General features: G+C 40.9%; 1 protein-coding gene across 6 annotated transcripts in view; it reads left to right on the top strand.

The window, feature by feature from the left end:
- cadps2 (Ca++-dependent secretion activator 2) overlaps positions 1-20,833 on the top strand; it is a 218,898-nt gene that overhangs the window by 136,579 nt on the left and 61,486 nt on the right. For all 6 annotated transcript variants that reach the window (XM_088079645.1, XM_088079646.1, XM_088079644.1 and 3 more), the window contains exons 13-15: positions 2,942-3,129; positions 14,619-14,720; positions 18,947-19,010. In XM_088079645.1, the coding sequence (XP_087935771.1) occupies positions 2,942-3,129; positions 14,619-14,720; positions 18,947-19,010 (354 nt within the window). The remainder of the gene's footprint in view (positions 1-2,941; positions 3,130-14,618; positions 14,721-18,946; positions 19,011-20,833) is intronic.

Genomic DNA, 20,833 nt, shown 5'->3' with positions numbered 1-20,833 from the left:
AATTAAGCTATATTGTTGAGTAAAATATAACTAAATTAAATCAAAAGTTATTTATGATAATAACTAAACACAATGAAATATGCCTTGTATAAACTCGATTTAATCAATTTGAGTTAAGTCAGTGTGATCAGATTGCTTTATTGATCGCTTTATGTAAAAGTTTACATTAATTTAATTGAATTAAATCTGGCTAAGTTGCTTAATTTGTTCAAATAGTCTCGACCTGATATTAAACTACTGCATTTAACATGATACTTTACCTTAAATTACTGTAATAAAAATACATGAAAAATCTACGTGTAATTAAATTACTTAAAGTCAGTGTTTTTGGTGTAATTATTTCTTTTGAGTGGAAAAAACAGCATCTGCAACGCACACAACCCCAAGGCTGTGCAATATGACAAAATATATCATATAACATATATTACTGCACAGGCAGATGTGTGTGTGTGTGTGTGTGTGTTATTCACTGTTGTTATGGCGCAGAGAGAGAAAGCTGTTTCTGAGTCTGGTGTGAGCTCTGATGGACCTGCGGCGCCTGCCAGAGGGCAACAGGTCAAACAGGTGATGTGCTGGGCGGGCGGGTCCTTGATGATGTTTCTGGCTCCGCCGCGGCAGCAGGAGCTGGAGGTGTCTTCCAGGGAGGGCGGAGGTGAGCTGAGCACTCAGAGTACCACTCTGTGATGGCTTACGCCTTCAGCTCAGCGCCGGCGTGCTTTCAGTGGCAGAGCGATGGAGCGCCACCAGCAGATTTTTTGTCCCAGTTTGTAGCCTGAGGAAGTGCAGACGCTGCTGTCTTCACGATTGCTGTGGTGTTGGTGGTCCAGGAGAGCTCCTCTGAGATGTGAATTAGCAGGAACTTGAAGGTCTGGAGTCGTTCTACACAGTAACGGAGGGGCGCCGTCCTCGCTGTGTCGCCTCGAGTCCGTGATTAACAACATTACATAAAAGCCAGACTGAAAAGACCTGTTTTATACGACATTATTTCTTTTATTAGCGTCTTATCTGCCTACACACGTGGTTATTCTTTTAAGTTTTTATATCCTCAAATGAGTTAATTCTCTTCTCCGCATTTTATTCCCTTATTAGAAAACTGCATTTTTGAACTTGCGCGCTCACATGTTTTTGTTTCACATTGCTATTTTATTATTTGTGTTTTAATGTTTTCTATGTTCTTGATTTTGGTTATGTCATGAGGGGGCGGGGGAGGGGCTGCATGGGTGTCTGACATTTATTTTACTCTGTTAACCTTTTATTTGCAGTTCATAGCTTTACAGTTTGAAGAAACAAACACAAGAGCAACAAAGTAAAAGAGCAAAAATAGATCTTAAAACGTTGAATATATATATATAATATAATCCCTAAAACTGTGACAGTAAAAAAATTAAACTCTTCTGCACAAATACCTTCATTTATTAGTTTAGGTGTAAAAAAAATCCATAAAAGCCTCGAGATAAAAAAAAAAACAGTCAAGAGGCTGTTATTAAAACAGAGGGATATTAGGTATGGTCACAATAAGGGAAGTTATAGTTATGAACTGAATGAGTGTTTCTTTAAAGAAGATAGGACAGTTTTTGAAATGGATATCAAATCGTTTCAGCAGCTTATTTCTTTTTTAGTACCAAAAATGGCTGCAGCCTTTTTTCCCAACAGGATAATAAACAGCTTCACCGTACAGTTCAATATGCTTTTCATATGATATGATATCTGAGCTGTAAAATCTTTGAGACTTTTTAACATTTTATCAAAGAAAGTGAGTCTTTCAAACAGCAGATAATCTGCTGCAGAAACAATCTGCTCTGAAGGAAATGAAACAGTTTCTCTGCAGCTCGTCTTTTCATCTGTTTCGCCGGGCGGAAAGCCTCGGCTGTCAGTGTGCGTGTGTGTGTGCGTGTGTGTGTGGCGTCAGCTCGTTGGAGGTGCTAATTTGTTAATGTTCCATCCGTGAGGAACCTTAATTAGCGCTGTAAGTTTCATGCCTAATTTAGTGATTACACGCAGGATAAATGAGCTAATGAACATCTCAGGATGTTCCACACCTTTCTGTGTTTTTCTTTTTTTAACTTGTACCGGAGGATTAATAGTCGAAGGGTTAACCTTTACACTTGTCTGGTTAATTGTTGTAAAGTACCGAGAAAGTTTTGAGTTTGCGGATCTGTTCTGGTCCGAGTTTGTTTACGTCTCCCATGGAAACAGGAAGCTGTGAGTCTGTGGTGTCTTTAAGTTTGTTTTTTTTCAGCCGTCAGCAGAGTTTGTGACAAACTGCTGTTCACAGTTCGTCAGGGTTTCCTGCTGAAGTCCAGGCCACCGTCTGATTAGAGGCGCATTTGAGACGAGCCAGGCTGCTGTAGACCACCACAGCTTCAGTCTATGTGCATCACATGATAGATAGTGTTTTGTTTTTTCTGAATTAAGCTTCAACAGCAAAAAAATCCCCTTGATTATTGTAATTACAACAATACTTTTTGAAGTTTCATTATAAAACTACTTCATTTATGACTTTTGGAGTCTCCTAAATGTCCTTTTTTAGGCAACGCCTCATCAGACCGTCAGAAAAACCTGTGTGAAAAAGTCATTTTCTGTAGTATTGTTATGAAATGTGAGCTTGGACTAGACGAGCTCTCGTACTTTGGTCCCACAGAGAGTCCCAGCTGAAAACTGCCAGTTACAGTCATGTGCAGCATCTTTTTTTTTTTTTTTTCCAAGAAAGAAATTCAGACGAGGATGTAAAGTGTTTTATTTCAGTGTGTTTACAGTTATGCAACTCAAAAGCAACTGAATCTAACAGGATGCTGATGAGGTTTTAAGATGAGCTAAATAATAAAATGTCATATTTCAGCTGTAACAGAGACTGCAGCGTGTCGGGGACACCAGCGGGACTTCAGACTGTGTTTGTTGTCATGTGTAGTCTGACAGGTGTGGTGTGTGTTTGCGTCTCCAGGGTTGGTTCAGTCCCGGTCAGGTGTTCGTCCTGGATGAGTACTGCGCTCGGTACGGCGTTCGAGGCTGCCACCGTCACCTGAGCTACCTGAAGGACCTGATGGATTACTCGGAGAACAACGCGCTGGTCGACCCCACGCTGCTGCACTACAGCTACGCCTTCTGCGCCTCCCACGTCCACGGAAACAGGTACGACACCGACTCACAAAAAAATAGTCCCTGAAATCACAGGGGAGCGAGCGACAACATTAGCTGGTGACGTTTCTGTCCACGTCTGCGGAGCCTCAGCCGTATCGCTCCCACGGCAGTGTAGAGGACTCGAGTGAAGGAAGTACTCAGATCCTTTACTTCAGTAAAGTACTCACACCACAGTGTAAAAAAATGTTTTTAAAAAAATGCCCCTGCACTGAAAACATTACTTAAGTATTAGTGAGTTTGTTTAAAATGTACTTTAAGTATGATAAGTAAAAGTACTTAATGCAAAAAAGGACTTCTGTAAATATCATACACAATTTATTATATAATAAGAACTCTAAAGTAGTAAAATAATTAAAAAGAAAAAACAACTAATTTAATTCGATCAACATGTGTATGGTGAATATTGGGGTTTTTAATATATTGTATTATATTATAAGGTTGGGGGTGTAGGATCTGATAAGTATTTATTTCCTCCTACTCCCTTCCGGACATGAAATACCTTTTTTGTTTATTTTGGGGTATTCTGATGTTGTTTTTGTACTTATATTCTATTTTGATTCTTTCATTTTATTTGGCATGTTCAGAAACTAAAACTGAAACTAAAATCTGGAACCTAACAAGTTTTTACATTAAAATCAAACAATCAAAATATTGTCGATCAGTCTTTACATGTACCGCACTTTTTACACAAAAAACTGTCACACAAAGCGCTCCATACAATAAAACCAAAAAAGCCTCTGTGTTTCAACAGGAGCTGCGTCACATTTAGGAAGTAAGTAAATAACCCAAACAGTATCCCATCAGGGTAAAATACCACACTGAAATTTGCAGAATAGAGAAACATAATCTTTGTTTTACTTTAACAACATAACAAACATTAAAACTGAACATACGTGCAAATACGTTACACGTAAAGCAACAACTAACTCAGAACAGCTCTGTGAGCAGACTGTAATCTGACCTTTTCCATCTATTCTGTACGTCTTTACTGAGCACAGATGCTCTTTTTCAGCCCCACACACACACACGCACGCATGCACGCACACACACACACACACACACACACACACACACACACACAGAGGCTGAATCCAAATGTCCAAACTTCCACACACGTACACTCACAGTCTGGACTGCTGAGTGCTGTCCAAAACTTTGTTTTCAGGAACTGACAGCAACATGGGCATGAAGAAGTATTTGTGCAGATAATAAAACACAGTGAGTCACCAGGATGTGAAGATTCAGAGCATTGATGCATTTTGTGTGTTTGATCATTTCTGTGTATGTACATTACATAGCTTTATTTATTTTATTTAGAAACTTTTTTTAAAATTTCATTATCAAAGTGCTTTATTTAACTTCCTTATAACCGTTTTTAATGAAATATTTCATGAAATGTTCTTTTTTTTCATTCCTATGTGCAATTATATTTATACTCACTTCATACTTAAAATAGTAATACACACTTTGTGTGTACTACAGTTTTCTGAGTGCAGTTATCCTGTGTGTATATAGTCTTTATTCTTACTGTAAATACTAGTATTTTTACTTTATTTTTCTATTATTCTTTGAGTATTGCATTTTTTTTGGTCATATTTATTTCGATTCAACCCTTTTTCTATCTGTAAGTTGCTGTAACAAGTGAATTTTTCCTGTGAGTCAAGTCCAGACCTGTCCTGTCCTGTCCTGTCCTGTCCTGTCTTGTCCTGTCCTGTCCTGTCCTGTCCTGTCCTGTCCTGTGTCCTGATAAAATATTTTAAAGCCATATCTCCCAGCCGTAGTCCAGCCGCCTTCTTAGCTGTCAAAATTCAGCAGCGTATCGTGCTGAAGCAAAAAGTGACTTCTGGTGTCAGGATCTCACACCGAAAACTCTGCAAAAGTGGCAGTATTTGACAACTTCAGAGTGAGAAAAAGACTGGACTGGAAAAAGTAAATGAAATACTATATTCTTTAAATAATATGCAGAGCTAGTCCTCAAAACTGCAGAACCTGCCTGAGAATCTTTACATTTTAAAGTTTTCTTCAGCATAAAAATCACAGTGGTGGCCGTCCATTCATCCGCGACACCACTGCAAACAGGAACTGCCGATAGCTAATTCGGCATACTTTAAATGGCGACAGTTTGCCAAAATGCAAACAAAAATTAGCTAAAAAATGTAACCGGGAGTGGATGACGGCGAGGGGTGGGGATGCAAATTTGTCTTGATTTTGCCTGAGGGGGGCACAGGGCCTCAGCTGAGTGGGACCCGGCCCAGATATGAGCAGCAGCAGTGTCTTTTAGCCACTTGTTGGCATCAGCGTCTCTCCAGCAGTTCAGTTCTCCACTTCACTCCCCTGCTCGACTGCCCGGCTGGTAATTACTGATATCTGTGCTTCCTCTCTTTGTCGACTCATTTAGTCAATTAGAAAGCGTAATGATTAGCTTCCCCAGGAAATCGCCAGATATAAATTGGTGGGGAGGGGTTACTGCAATTGGCTTTTTGTCAGTTGGAGCTCTAATTTGAATAATTGATGCCTATTCAGGGCTCCTGGAGCTGCCTGAGTGGGTGTGGATGGGAAAAAAAGAGGTTTTGGATGGCTGGCAGGCTCGGAGGTGGAAGAAAAACAAACTTAATTACAGAACTCGAGTTTTCCCTGGAGGGCTGCTCGAGGAGACAAAACTACATCGGGAGGCAGAGAGGACAAAGAGAGACGCCACGGAGTGATCAACAGGAGAGTACTTCACCAATACTTGAAGGCGATAAATACAGGCTGTGCTTTTCTTAACAAAACCGCAAATCTTTGTGTGATTTTACCCGTGACTGTACTTTTTAGACTTCAAAAATCCTGTTAGCTCCACTTCTGCTCACTGTGCTTCAACGCAGCTGAGCTCTGCGTGCTTCAGAGATGAGGCTTCTTTTCTTTGCGTTGTCCAGAGTTCCCGTGGGTTGTAAAAGGAGCATTATTGCTGATGTCCTGTGGTTGCAGCTCCGTCTGTTTTTTAGCAGAAGCATTTTAATTTTGTTGGCTGGACTGCAGCGTGTGAGGCCACATGCCCTAAAAAGACAAAACTCAGTGAGTGAGCGATGGAGTCGCATCATTGCTCAGTGTGACTGATGGTGTGACGTTGCTGTTTCCTCACTGGCTGTTGTAAATAGGCGCGGACACGGTGGACATGCTGACGGACGCTGAAGATCCCGTATTAATGTTAAGTTGTTCATCATGCTCTGTAACCCGTGTAACATGGCAACATGGTGGAAGTAGCGAGATTGACAGCTAACGAGACATCCGCGGCCGTTATGTCGGTTTTAGACGAAGGAGAGAGAGAGGATCACGTCGTTACGTTACTGAGCGATACGCGTTAAAGAGTCAGAGCCATGGATGTATTATAGTGAAATCTGGATACAGCCGTGAGGGCGGGGCCTCGTTCGTTCCTATGAGAGCTGCTCAGTGGCGCATGAAGCAGAGAAATCTCTTTTTCCGGGTTTAGAAATGTGTAAAATACCCGGATCTACTGGCCCTAGAGCATGCGTAGTAGAGATTAACGGCAGCCGAATGATCGTCTAAAAAATGTAATCTTGTGGCTCTTTTAGACTTTCCAAATGTTATCAAACTGGATGGTTAACATCCAGACAGGGATAGAAGACGTTTCGTGGGTTTTGATGCTCACAAAAAAACATTTACTGATTTACAGACGTCTCTTTCCCCATGTTAGCTAATGGGGAAAAGTCTTTCTGGGCCTGTGTGCAAAACTTAAGCCGTATTTTCTAAATGTCAGTAACACTCAACTGGAGGATGACTGCGTTTCTACTGAGTGAGATGATGGATGCCCAAAACATTAGCAGCTTTATTTCTGCTGCAGCCACCGCATTCGCTCATTATTTCCCATAGAAGACCACAGAGGTGCGACATGCGAGCGATAATGGAAAGGCGAGCCCCTTATACGTGGGAGCGGCCGCCAACGTGGACGAGATAATTACGGAGGTGGATAATCACAAAATTATTTATGACACAACGCATTGTTTTTATAAGGACAACAGTAGAAAGGAAATGGCGAGGAACACCATGTCGGGAGTTATGGACGTGGATGTTGAGTTATTAATAATTAGCTTCAGTAATGATATAAAGCCCGTGAGTCTGTAATTAACTGCTCCGTCTCGTCACGCCAGCTGATCCAGCGGACACAACGCACATGCAAGCGGTGGAAATCCAGGGTCAGAAATTTAGGACGAACACCTCCCTGCGTCTATGTGTTTTCACGAGGCGTGTTTTATGTTTGCATTTTCATTTGGCGCAATTCAAAGGTTAATGGAAACCCACCTGATGACACGTTTGACTCGTCTTGTTACTGGTCCATGTGGGTCTGATGTGTTTGTACCGGGATCGGGGTTAAAGGAGCATTACCAGAGCTGGTGGGGGGTCCGCTCGCCTCCCTCTCACCTGTCACGTCCGATCTCCTTCTCGCCGAGCCATCCACGCCACACGGACACGAGATGTGACAGGAGCTTTTACCTCCCCCAACCCTTCACACAACAACCCCCCGTCTGCATCGAGGTGATGAGGAAGGAGGACGGTGACACACATGATCACCTGCCACTCAGCTTAATCTCCTCTCCACACCTCTTAAGGTGAAGTGGCGTCCACACCCGGTACCCTGCCACGCCGCTCGGCGAGCTCGACTCATGACGACTCTCGTCAACTGAAGCAAACAGCCGCAGGGTTTGGTGGATCCCGCGGGCGGATACGTTTACACTTGAGACACATCGACTGTAAACACACAAACCTGAGTGTGCAGAGCCCTCCTTCGCCCCCCCCCTTCGCTCGCCTCGGCCCCGGAGCGCCGCTGACAGCAGCCTCGCCTCCAACGCGCTCGCTTCATTTAGCAGCAACAATGTGTCTGAACCCCGACAAGCTGTCGCATCGCTCCCCGCTCGGCCGTGTGAGCCCGAGCATGAGCGCACATCTGACGGATGTAAAGGCTCAGCGAGGAGAGCTACCAACCCAAACACCAACGCTGTGCTGCGTTTTTAAACGCGCTCGCTGCGTTTCGCGTCTGGCTTCCTGCCAGCTCCTTCCTCGTCCGATTAGTTTTTCCGCCGTAATTCGATTCGGAGGAAGTGGAGGGTGTGAGTGACATTTTGGGGGGGAGATTGAGTTTCAGGTGTCGTTTGAACGCTCTTGATGAGCTCTTTGTGAAGATCGCAGGAAAATAAATATTTCAGCTTCCAACACACTGAATTGATTTGAGTAAACCACCTTCAGCCCATCAGAAAGACGTTTCTCTCTGCCTTTATGTTTGTTTCTGGAGTTTTCACAGAAACGCAGCGGAAAGTGAAGGAAGAGTCTGTGTTTGTGTTATTGATTGAAGGATGACCTCTCCAGTCAGTCATTTTACATCTGATTCTCAGGCAGCAGGATGTCTTTTTTAAATCAGTCAGTATTTTGTCAGCTATGAAAAAAGAAAGTTAGTGAATTAGAATTAAAATCTTAGATTTTTGTGCAGGTTAAACCAGCACCTTAAAACACTGTGCTTTTTAATTCCCTGCAGCCTGTGAACAACCCGACAATCACCCCGAGGAAAAATTCATTATGATCATGTGGGAAACTCTGCATTTGTTGACATAAAGCAAAAAAAAAACATAGAAGAATCTAATATTACAGGATTAGTCAAATGGTGTCGAATACATCCACAGCTGGATTCAGGCTTTAGAGACGCAGCACTATGTCTGAGGTTTAACCCTTTGAAACCTGGAGCTGCTTTCAGATGCCTTTGAGTATTTCAAACTCTGAATCGTGAGCAAATTGATGCGATTTCTTTGAGAAACATAGAAAAAGGGCAACTTTGTAATGATTTTTCACAAATTGCAAGAAACTGGTAGATTGAGAAAATAATTCTTAAGTATATATCTGAAATTGCGTTAGACTTGATGTTTTGGTGCAAAACAGTTAACATAAAGAAAGTCTAAAAATTGTAATTTTAAATAGAAAACGATAAAAAATATCGAAGCAATATAAAAATATGAAATGCCAAATTGAATATAAAGAACACAAAGTATGTACAAAAGCTGCAATCGAGGAATTGTGCAGAAGAAGTTGAGGCAAAAAAAAAAAAGAACAAATGGTAGTTTGACAGCCCTTCTGCCGTTTCTTTGAGGGCCACCTAGGGGTTGCAGACCTCCTGTTGAGAACCCAGGCATTAGGTTATTTATTGAAAATATATATGTAAAGATTTGAACTTAAGTGTTAACTGTGTGCAGAATTCTTAATCTCCAGATAAACATTTTAGAAAGAAGAAATGAATCATTTTGAGGTTTTATGTTTAAATCTAAACAGTAAAAGTTCAGCTGCAGCTCTTTAACACCAAAACTGTTTTCATCACTGATTATTTCAGTAACTTTTTCAAGCAGAAAGCCCAAACTGTTGTTAGTTTTCAACTTTTGACATTTTGCAAACTCTTATTTAAGATTTTGGAAGTCCATTACGGGAGACCCTCATGCAGTCTCAGGATGCAGTCTTGACGTGTATTTGCTTTTCAGGTAGGTGAGGGAGGAAAGTCTGCTTTCACGAAGATTTGTGTTTGCTTGTTAATGAAGGGGGAAAAAATCAAAATATGAACAGCTGACCGTCCCTTTGCGGTTATTTTGGAGGCCGCCAAGGGGTTGCAGACCTCTAGTAAATTGGATTTAAGTGTTGATAGTGTGCAGAATTCTTCATCTCCAAAAAATTACTTTACAATAAAGAAGTATTTCATTTGGAGGTTTAATTTTTTAATCTAAACAGTAAAAGTTTAGCTGCAGCTCTTTCACACTGAAACTCAGAGTGTAACATGAGAGCTGCAAAACTGATCAGTCAGATTTATTTTGGGCCACTTCGCAGAAAACAGACAATAAACAACTCAGATTACAGGACAGCTGGCGTTAACGGTGAGGGCTTGGAGCCTCAGGCCATCCATCCCTCTGTCTTTACATCCATCCGTCCGTCCATCAAAGACCCCACGTCTTAATTTGTCCACGCAGGGGCCCTCAGCGCAGCGAGGCCCTCGTCTGCTCCGACATGAAAGCGAGCTTTTCTCGCCTTTACATGAGTGAGCGCACACGCTCCTCCCAACAGCTCCGCTTTATGTTCCCTCAGGATTAACTGGTGCTTGTTAAATAGGGGCTGTGGGAAGTGGAGGGGTTGTGATGAGGGGGGTGGGGGCGGGGTGTGGTGGTGGTAATGAATTGACAGATTTGGGGAACAACAGGGTTTAGAAGTTGTGCTAACAAGTGCCGTTGTGCAGAGAAAGCTGCCTCTCATTACAAAACAAATGGAGTAGAGTGGAGCTGAAGAGAGGCGCTGATGTTCTCACACAATACGTGACCACTTTGTGTTGTCATCCTGCACCTCATCCACAACCCCCGCCCTTCAAACGCCAACCTGCTCCGACGACATACTCCTCCCAGAGATTCGTCTGAGAAGGGAATGTGCCAAAAGCAATTTGCTTTTAATTTAAAATTATTTGACTCTTTCAGTTCTTTTAATTTTTTTTTTTTAATATTTGAGTTTAATTTTATTTAAATCATTTATTTTAATTTATTATTTATTTTAATGATGTATTATTATTATTAATAATATTATTACATTTAATTTGTTTTTGATTTATGCAATTTCATGTATGTATTAACATATTTATAATTTTTCTATAATTTTACTTTCCATTTAATTTTATTTTGTGCTATATTTTATCTCACTTTAGTATTTCATATTTTTTCCTTTTTTTTTTGCCTATTTACTTTTTATTTTAAACACTGTATGTAGGTTATCTTTGCATAATTCCAGTGTTTGTTTTAATATGATTTGTTTTATTGTGTTTAGACGTTATAGTAGATGTCAGTTGATTCTTTAGTTAAAGCAATTTCTGCAATTTTTAAAAAAAATTTAAAAAATTGTGCATGTATTTATTATTTTCTACATGCAATGGCACAAACTTTAGTTTCATCTTTATGTATTTTCCACGTTAAATAGATTCTACATTATTTACTATATTTCGTTTAAAATATTTTCTCTGTAATTTATTGATTAATAGTTCAGGTAATTTTATGTTAATTTATGTTTTTTCATTACATTAAAATTACCACTATTATAGGATTTTTTTTATCTTATCCTAAATTACATGACACATACATACATTGAATAGATGTTGCTTATTTTATTTTAATTATTACAAGGCTTGATTATATCTTTCTGCTGTGTATTTTTTCTGTGTTCATGCTGGCTCTGTCAGAGTTCTCATGTAAAATGAAATTTATTCTCAGCGATTCGCCTTCCTGCTGAAATAATGTCATTATTTCCATAATTGAAAATTGACAGCAGGTTAATCGCTGGCTGTTCAGTATCCTCCTCTCACCTGACTCTGTCTCTGCAGAGCTTCAGACCTCTCTGCCGCTTCTCTTTTCTCGTCACGTTTTTTTTTTCTTTCTGTTTTCGACTGTGGAGAGTCAGGAACGCGCCGCGAGGAGCTCGGTGTTGGTACTCGAGGTGCGGTGGTCAGGGGCTGAACCAGCGGAGGCTTTTATAAGAACAACTCATTAACAGACAACCTCCTCGCTTCTTCCCTCCAGCGACTGCGAGTGCCGTTTGGAGAGGGTGCTTTTCTCTTTCAGCTGCACAGACAAAGCCCAGAAAGTCAAGGCTGGTCGCTCTGGGTACTGATTGCATTTTTTCCCCTTTTTTGCCAGAGTGCCTATTCAGACGAAGGCAAGAAGGGAATGAAAGCTTTACAAACATTAATGAAGCGCTCAACTAACAGTTTTTTTTTCTTTGTGGACTCTCCTCCTGCCGGCCGGGTGAGTTGTGGAGGAGGAAGAGGAGCCTGAGCAGCTCTCTGTTTGATTGGTTGACTCTGAGGTCAGCGTGGAGAGTTTGGCTGCTTTATCAGTTAGTTTGGTGAAAACAAGCCAGTCCGTCTTGTCGGAGCGAGAAAGAAAAACCAGAGACAGAAAAGCAGCCTGAGCTGTTCTTGTGAGACTTCACGTTTTGTTGAATTTTCTTTTTTTTCATCACGCTTTCATATGAAAAAACAAATGAAGATTCCTGCACCGACTTCACCTTCGCATGACAGATTTCTTGATGTTCAGCGCCTTTTATAGCGGGTGCAGGTTCTTCCCGTTATGTGGAGTGAAGAGGTCTCAATAAAGAGGACTTCTGTGCTGAAATGTCAACAGCATATCAAAGATTCAGCATCCAGAGTTCACGTTTGATATTTCACATTCTCAAATTGTGGAAAAAGGCCTTTATTTACCTCAAGAGAGAAACTGGCTTATATTCAAAGATCCCCTCCACTCAAAGATGTGTTTTTCCTTCTGTTTATGTCCCCTAAAATGTCTGACCTTGACTATACTGACTTGTATTTGTGTAAAGTTTGTCATTAGGGAGGTGTTTTCACATTTCTCTTCTAAAGAGGGAAAGGTCTGTGCACCTTCCTATAACCTGAGGGGCCGTTTACATGGTAAAGGTTCTTGCATGAAACATTGAAATTTTGTTGCGGTTTGGCCTTTCGTTCAACTTAGGTTTGGGGCCTGAAAATGCACACTTCTGAAACTGGTGTGCAGTGTGTAATTTTTGAAAACACCACCCCTAATTTCTTCTTCTGTGTTCTTCTGTGGTGTGTTATTACAAAGTTACACCGCCAGCTGTGGCCTTGCATGTATTTTGTTTGTTCTCACAATGTTATCATGTAAAGGATTTCGGCAGATTTCTTTAAAAATGCAAAGGAAAGACTTTTCCGTGCTCATGCTCATCTAAATGTGGCCTGAGATTCAATTTTACGTAAATGGTAAATGGGCTCGTATTTGTAGTCTTACAGACTAATATTTGAAAGTCGCACTTGTGCCTGTGGTCGCAAAATGCGACTAAATAGTCACAGTCTGGAGCTCTGCAAAAACCCTGCTTTGTGTGTGTGTCTGTGAGAGTTGCAGAAAAGAGTCAGAGAACCGAAACACTGACGGCTTATTAAAAACAACCTGACCTTTTATACTTGATTTTCGGGATATAGTTATTTTAAATATCGCATGAGGAGAAAGCCGCGATACCTCGAGTAAATTGGATAAATCGCCTGCCCCTACTGAAGCTGTTTTTTTACTTCATGCCGCATTCATATACACGGCCGAGGCTGCCATACCATGTACCGCTGTTTAACATTCACACGCACTCACTCAGCAACATCACAGCCATTGGGAGCCGTTTGGGGGCTCAGTATCCTGCCAAGGACGAGGGGAATTATTGAAGAGTCACAGATCGAACCACTGAGCCTCCTCCCCGTTCTTCCTCCAGATCCATCGATACAAAAGCCATTCACTCTCAAATATACAAATGCAGCATGTTAGCATTAGTATAGTGAAAGAGTGTGTGGTCTTAAGATGTAAATGTCCGAGGGAACCAGTTCTCACTGACAGGCACACAGCCATAGCATCACGTGACCTATAAAAGCCAGAAACAGTGTTTCTGTTGTAGTTTTGAGAAATATGGCTTTTTATGTTTTTCGTGTATTTCATGTTATCATTAGGCATATTTTATGTTTAAATTTTAATTTGCCCAATTTGAGGGTAAATGGAAACCTGCCTCAGTCAAAGTCAGTCACCTTGATCATCAGTTCTGACATGTTTGTTAGACATACAGGAATTGAAATTGCGTTTCTCTCCATGCCCACGGTGAGAATAAGTACAAAGAGAAAAAAGAGAATAGAAAAACAGAGAAAAACTTATAATACATAAAATTAAATAATCAGGTAATAGAAAGAAGAAAATATAGACATGATGTATATTCATGCCTACATACATGTGTGCAATATGGTGCAGCGTGGTGTGTGCAAAAAATGCAGGTTTTCATTTGTATGAGGTAAAGTGTTATGAACAACACCGGAGCAGAAACTAAGTTTATATTGCAGTAGTTTGTAGAAAAAAGAATGCATTGGAGCCGTCTCTGAAAACGAAACTGTTTTGCTGTGTGATTGATGGCAACACAAAGTAATCATGCATTTTTCAAATAAATGACTTAACCATTGCTGCTTTTACACTTGATGCAAAATAGCACCAGTGTGTTGGGCCTCTTTTTTCAACAGCTGTGGTGTAGCTACTCGATAAAAGTGTGGTGTTGTTGGAGATTAACTGTCGGTGAGCGGCAGCATGTTGCTCCACCAACTCCAGTTTCAAAGTAGCTTCCCCAACAATGCATTTCAGTATTTTTAGGAGTTGTACTGCCAACATTTGTTGCTGTCATTTTATGTTTGGTATTGCAAAACTGCACATTTCTGATCAGTGTTGTAACAGATGCTTTTATCTGTACTGACTGTAAAACGGGATGCAGACATCATAGTGTAATTATTTAGTATTTTCTAAATAAGGAACATTAGCGGGAAAATGACAGTCCCTCTCTGTTTTACCTCCAGCCTGTGATCTGTAGTCAGGAGGTGAAGCTGAAAGTCGGCTGACTGTTTCCTGTGTGTCACTCTTGTGTCTCGTCAGGCCTGATGGGATGGGGACGGTGACCGTGGAGGAGAAGGAGCACTTTGAGGCCATCAGGAGTCGCCTCATGGCTCTGCTGGAGAACCAGATCACACATTTTAGGTAAGAACACATTTAAAGTGAGAGCGTCTTCTCTGAATAACGCTGCAATAAGTTTGGTTGAAGCTACAATCTGCAACATTAATCTTAATAAATGTATGCATGTATTATGTATGCAGGCTGTTCAATGACATCGCCTTCTGAATCGCAGGCTATGACCTACATCCAGCAACATCAACACACATTAACAAAATATCGTCAGCGTGCGTCATCAGCCTACGCCGCTATAGTGATCAGAGCAAAATGGAAACAATCAAATCGAACCCTGGCTATAGCAGCATTTATGTGTGTCAAAAAAGTCTGAAGAAAGAGAGGAGGAGGAAAATGTCTTTGATTAAACGGCCGTTGAAGCTCTCTCACTGCGACATAGAACTGCCGTTTTAGAGCCGCGACCAAAGATAACGCCATGTTTCTTTCATAATAGTATTTTTTGTCTAGGAAAGCCCAAAATTCACGCAGTGTGTATCAAGATTTAGGGAAGAGAAAGCCGGAAAGTCTAAAGTGGAGGAAGCTGTGGTAGCTTTTGAGCTCTTTGTCAACATCCAGTTTTATTGCTGAAGTTTTAAATCCACAATTCCTCTGTGAAATAGTGGACTATCAGCTCCCATCAATCCCTCATATGTGACCACTCCCTTTCCATTATGGCTCCATAACACCTATGTGGCCTTGGATTGGAAATAATGATGGTTAGTGTGGTGGCTGCAGTAGAAATAAAGCTGCTGATGGGTGTTATCGTGAGAGAAGAAGTCGCACAACATCACTCAGTTGAAACACAGTCATGTGCAATTGTGTTTTAACAACAGTTCGATAATATTGTCAAAGATTTGTGCAAATCTGTTATGATAACCCACCTGTTTAAGTAATTGGGAGACAATCTAAATGCATCTTAACCTCTAAAAGAAGTTTGCTAGATGCTATGATGTAACGTGAAGCAATCTGAAGAAAACCAAAACAAGCAAAAGCAGCGGTATGCTCCTTTAACTCCGGGTATTTTTAGCCCCATCAGCAGCACACAACAGGTGCGGGACATGCGTCATCGACGACGGCTGATGAGACCTCCCTGCATCTGCGTGCTGCTATTCAGCGCCGCCGCCACCGTGTGAACACATTGTGCGCGCGGTGTGAAAGCGACAGCCCCGAGACCTTGAGCAACACTCAAGCTGAATGGACCTGTGCCATTAACTGTCCCGAAGCCCGGCTCTTTAAACCCTTCACGCCTGAGAGGGGCCCTCCATCTGGCCCCGGAGAGGAGGGGAGGGGGCCAGTCAGGGCCAAGAGTGTGTGAGTGTGAGTGTGAGTGTGCGTGTGTGTGTGTGTGTGTGTGTGTGTGTGTGGGGGGGTGATCAGCAGGAGTCATTACTAACTCACCTCAACAAGAGGCTAATGCTGGTAAACAATGGCAGGAACAATGCTGGGATTATGCTAATGTCCCACAGACAAGAGCAGGATTTCCACAGTTTAGTTTAGATTAAAGTTGAGCTCGGCCACTAAAGATTCATCTAGAGGTTAGAAATTTAAACTATCGCTGCTCCTCCTCATGACCCCATTATTATGATTATTATTATTCTGTGGCACAGTAGTCTGCTGTCGCCTCACATTAACAGTCAACTTTAGTTCCTTTGAATCACGACCACCATCTTTACCCAACCTTATCTAAATATGTCTGTGGATTTTCTTGAATAACCAGGTCATGCTTTTTGGAAAGAAACAATGCAGTTGAGTTTTTTTAAATGTATCTTTTTGACTCTTTGAGCACCACAAATTGGGTGCCATCTTGTTCAGTAATGATGGAGAGAAGGCAGACATCTCTACGGCCGATATCTCCAACACGCTGCAACTCACACCAAAATTATTTAGACTGATAAATAGCGCGGCCAACACGTTCTTATCCAAAGTTGTCACATGTTGCCGCTTTGCAGTGGACGTCATGTCTGCATGTTACGTATATTACTAGATATCCTTCCACCTCTGCTTTTGACGTTCAGCGATGCTGCTGCAGTGATGACAACACAAGCACGTGGTGAGATTATGCTGCATGTGGCCAAGTTTAGGCAACAAAAGCACATGGCAACCAACGCCAGGATGTCAACAAACACACCTGCTGGCACGGATGGTTAGGATGAGGCAAAAGAAACACATGGTGTTAAAAAAAGCCATCACAATCAAACAGGAAGTGAACAACTGACTCCCTCAAGAAAGTCCGGGGTTTGTTGTATCCATCCACCACCCTCCTCCTCACCCTACAGGGACCTTCATGCTCATTGTATTACATAATTACTGGCAGCATTTTAACCGGATGCCGTCCAGCGGCGTATCATGTTGCCGTGGAAGATGCCGTCCCAACACGTTCTCATCCCAACTCGTCACATGGTGCCGCTCTGTCAGTGACCTTCTGCGTCATGCACGAAAGTCAGTTGTTAATGGACCACCTCCCGACCTGCCCGCCCTATAGGTGCACTCATGCTACTCATAAAACGCGGTTATCGGTGACAAGTGCCGTCCTGCCGCATTCTCAAGTGATGCCACCCGTGCGCGTTGCACCCTAACCCTAACAACGGCGCCAGTTCTGTCCGAGCGCGCTCATCTGATCCGTTCAGCCACATTCCAGTGTGACGCGGAAGGTGGCTTTTCTCGTCGCACTCGTATGTTTAAGTTAATTGCGGATGTATTTGACGAGTTTAGAGTAATAAAAACACATAATACCACTGCGATGCCCTCCAGCGTTGTATCGTGGGGACGCGAAATGTTGCTTTTGGCGTCAGGATCTTACGCAGAAAACACTGCGAAAGTAACAGTATTTGGTGACTCCAGAATCAGAAAATGATGGCACAACAGGAAAAGGGAAAAATATTGTTTTTTTTATTTTGAGGTGAACTGTCACAGTTACAATCCTGACAGAATCAACAGAATCCAGACTCCTCTGATGCACATGGACCCAGTCCATCCCTTTCTGTTCGAATTTGAGCAACTTTTTATCAACATACTGAGAAAACCTTTTGACATTTATATGCACAACATTCACTGACAGTTAACTATTTTGCTACAGTATTCACTGATAGCAACTACAGCATCATTAAAAGCGTTTTGTCTAAATACTCTGTCAGGGAAAGATCACGGTCTCTGTTAAATACTACTAGACTGGATGTGCTGACTCTCATCAGCACTTAACTGAAACCATGATCTTTCTCTGACCTCAACAAATTTAGCTTTTGTCACCTAAACTTCACTGAACATCACCCATCCAGCAAATCATGTTTCTCTCAAAGTCTATTTGGCAAAAACAAAACGGAAGAATTCAAACATGGTTGGTAGAGAAAAGGTAGTCCATTCAGACAGACCGCCGACCCGGTTTGACCCGCGCCACTGTGTCACTCTGAAAGTCTTCTTGCTAATTTAGTGTCTGAAAAGGGCTTCAGTCAGACATGCAGCTGAAAAACACCCCAATTACTCAAATAAAATGAAAAAAAAAAGAAAATCAAACAACTGCGAAGCTTTATTTTTACTTAATGACTAAAATGGGGTTTTTTGCCTTTTAAAGTGGTGATCGAAATTTAATAAATTATTAATTATTTTGTGTAATATGATTTCTTCACAAGTGCCGTGCATTAATTCATATATTTTTAAACTGCAAGTGTTCATGTATCACGCATGTCGGCTCCCCTCAGACACTTCAAAACATTCATTGAAAAGACAATTCAGGCCTTTTTAACAGATTCTGCTCTTTCACGGATTTCCTTTCTTCATAAAAATGAACATCACAAACTCGCGACTTTACCTGAAGTATGAACTGAATCTTCAAACAAAGTCCCGCTTGATAATATATGTTTTTATATATATATATGTTTTTGTTCAGTAGTATCAGTGTGAAGGAGCAGAACATCTGCCTGGAGGTTTTTGTCCAATAAATGGCTGACCCGTGTGACCGCGTGCCTTTGTTTATTTAGTTCTGTTCACTTGTCAATTAGCGACGTGAAACCTCCGTGAACCGCCTCGTCTGCGCTCAGACGGAGCTGGAGGTGAGAAAAGCTTCCTTCATCAGTGTAATTAGATGAAAGGAGGCAGCCATCTGTTGACGCTGACTGATGTCTTGCTGCCGCTGCTTCCATCTCACAGTTCTTCTTCTTATTATTATTATTATTATTATTATTCCTTTTTCTTTTTTTTCCTCCACACAGTTGTCCTTGAGATTGTTTCTAAATGTGATGACCGCCCACGTTTTACATCTGCAGGTACTGCTTTCCCTTTGGACGACCAGATGGGGCCCTGAAGGCAACACTTTCCCTGCAGGAGCGGGTAAAACATTAAATACACATTTAAACCCATTTCAGATACATTTTTATTTTACATACTTCCAGGTTTTCTGGGTGCTGTTTTTTGTAGCAAAGCAGAAAGATTCTTTTTTGAATTTTTCATTAGGTGTCTTAGAATCCTGCTGAAAGCAAATCTCAGACAAAAAAACACTTGGACCTGAGAGTTGTATTAAGGTTTCCACATTTCCTTTCAGCAAAGGGAAGGATTACTTTTATAAAGAGTGTGTGACATTGCTCTTTGATGACACTCAGAACCACATATTTGTGGTTTACAATAACTCTTTGAAATCTAAGCAAATTCACTTGATTTCTTTCAAAAACATGGAACGGCAACGAGCAACTTAACAAAAAATGGCCCAATGACTGGCAAGCCAAATTAAAAATAATGAAAATAAGCACAACAAAAGAAAGAAAGAAGAGTAAAAGAAACAGAGTCCGGTTTTATTTATTTTTTTAATTGAAGAAAGGTTTTTATCTTTATTTTTTTATAACATAATTTGAAATAAATAATTAGGAATTTTGAGGGTTTCTTTCCCAGATTTTTCACATTTTCAGATTGTTTTTTATGTCACCTTTTACTTATTTTATTTTATTTTATTCTTTGTTTTTTTGCAGTTTGCAGGTCAAGTCTTGCCAAGTTACTAATTTTATTATTCCTGTGCATTTAGAGGAATTTAAATCAGTTTCCTCGGGTCTTAGAGGTTTAGATGTAGGTGTATCCAGATGTTAAAGGGTTAAACAACTGACGAATAAGAAGTGCAGAAAAAAAGCTCCTCTTTTTTGCAGTTTTCATGTGTAAAGGTAAACCAAAGATAAATGGCATATTTCAGTAATGGGTGCAATTATATGATGCAGGCATAGTTGAAATCTTCTGATAATTACCAATAATTAATTTGAATGAGGCATTCACATTTATTAGAAGTAACCTAACTAACTAAATAAATGCTGGCATTGGTACATTTCTGCAAAACATAGAAATGTAGCAAGTATACATTATTATGTAGTCGATGCGTTAAATTAAACTTGGCGTTTTAACAATGCTGTGCTTTAGGTGTGTAATGTTTAGCAACAAAAACCTCTTGGTTATGGTTAGGCTAAGATTATGTTTTGGCCTAAAATTTCCCTGTTTGGTGGCCAAAATGGAAATGCAGCAAGGACCTGTAAAGAAACGCTGTCTCACCTCGGAGTCACATTGTCCACCATATCCTCCACTTTCTCAAGACAAACTCGGCCCACAGACAAGTTATTTTAACTATATCACATAGAAACCTTGATATGATGTGTTCTAAACATGCAAATGCAACGTATACGTGATTTGCAAAAACGTACAATGACAACTTTTTCTTCCGGCGACCGGGCTGATTAATTGTCAAATTAAAACGTGCAGGTAGACAGTTTGATTCAGATGCATAACTGCGTTCTCCAGTCAAAGTACTATACTTTTATTAGCACCGCATCTCGGACGTATTGTGAAAGTACTCATTATACATCATGGATCCTCTCCGTGTTAAATTATGGCGCTCCAAAGGTCCTGAGAGATGACGTTTTTTCAGTCTTATGTGCACTATTGTGTTGTGCAACAAGATATTAAATTTTTGTCACTGGACAAATCAACAACTTTAACATTTTTACTGGTGACCTCACATAAATCATAAGTCCGACCTGACTACATGTTATCAGTAGCTGGAAACGCCGCTTTGGGTATGCATTTATGTGGATTTGTGTGAGTTTTTTAGGATTTGGGTATATGTGGAAAGGGGTGAATTCCATTTTTTATTGAGTGTCATTCAGAAAGTATTAAAATTT

This window comes from Plectropomus leopardus, chromosome 7 (assembly GCF_026936395.1).
Source record: "Plectropomus leopardus strain MGB_pleo_1.0 chromosome 7, ASM2693639v1, whole genome shotgun sequence".
Lineage (NCBI taxonomy): Eukaryota > Metazoa > Chordata > Actinopteri > Perciformes > Serranidae > Plectropomus > Plectropomus leopardus.
Note: the sequence above shows the minus strand (reverse complement) of the source record. Positions and strands in the feature narration are given on the sequence as shown.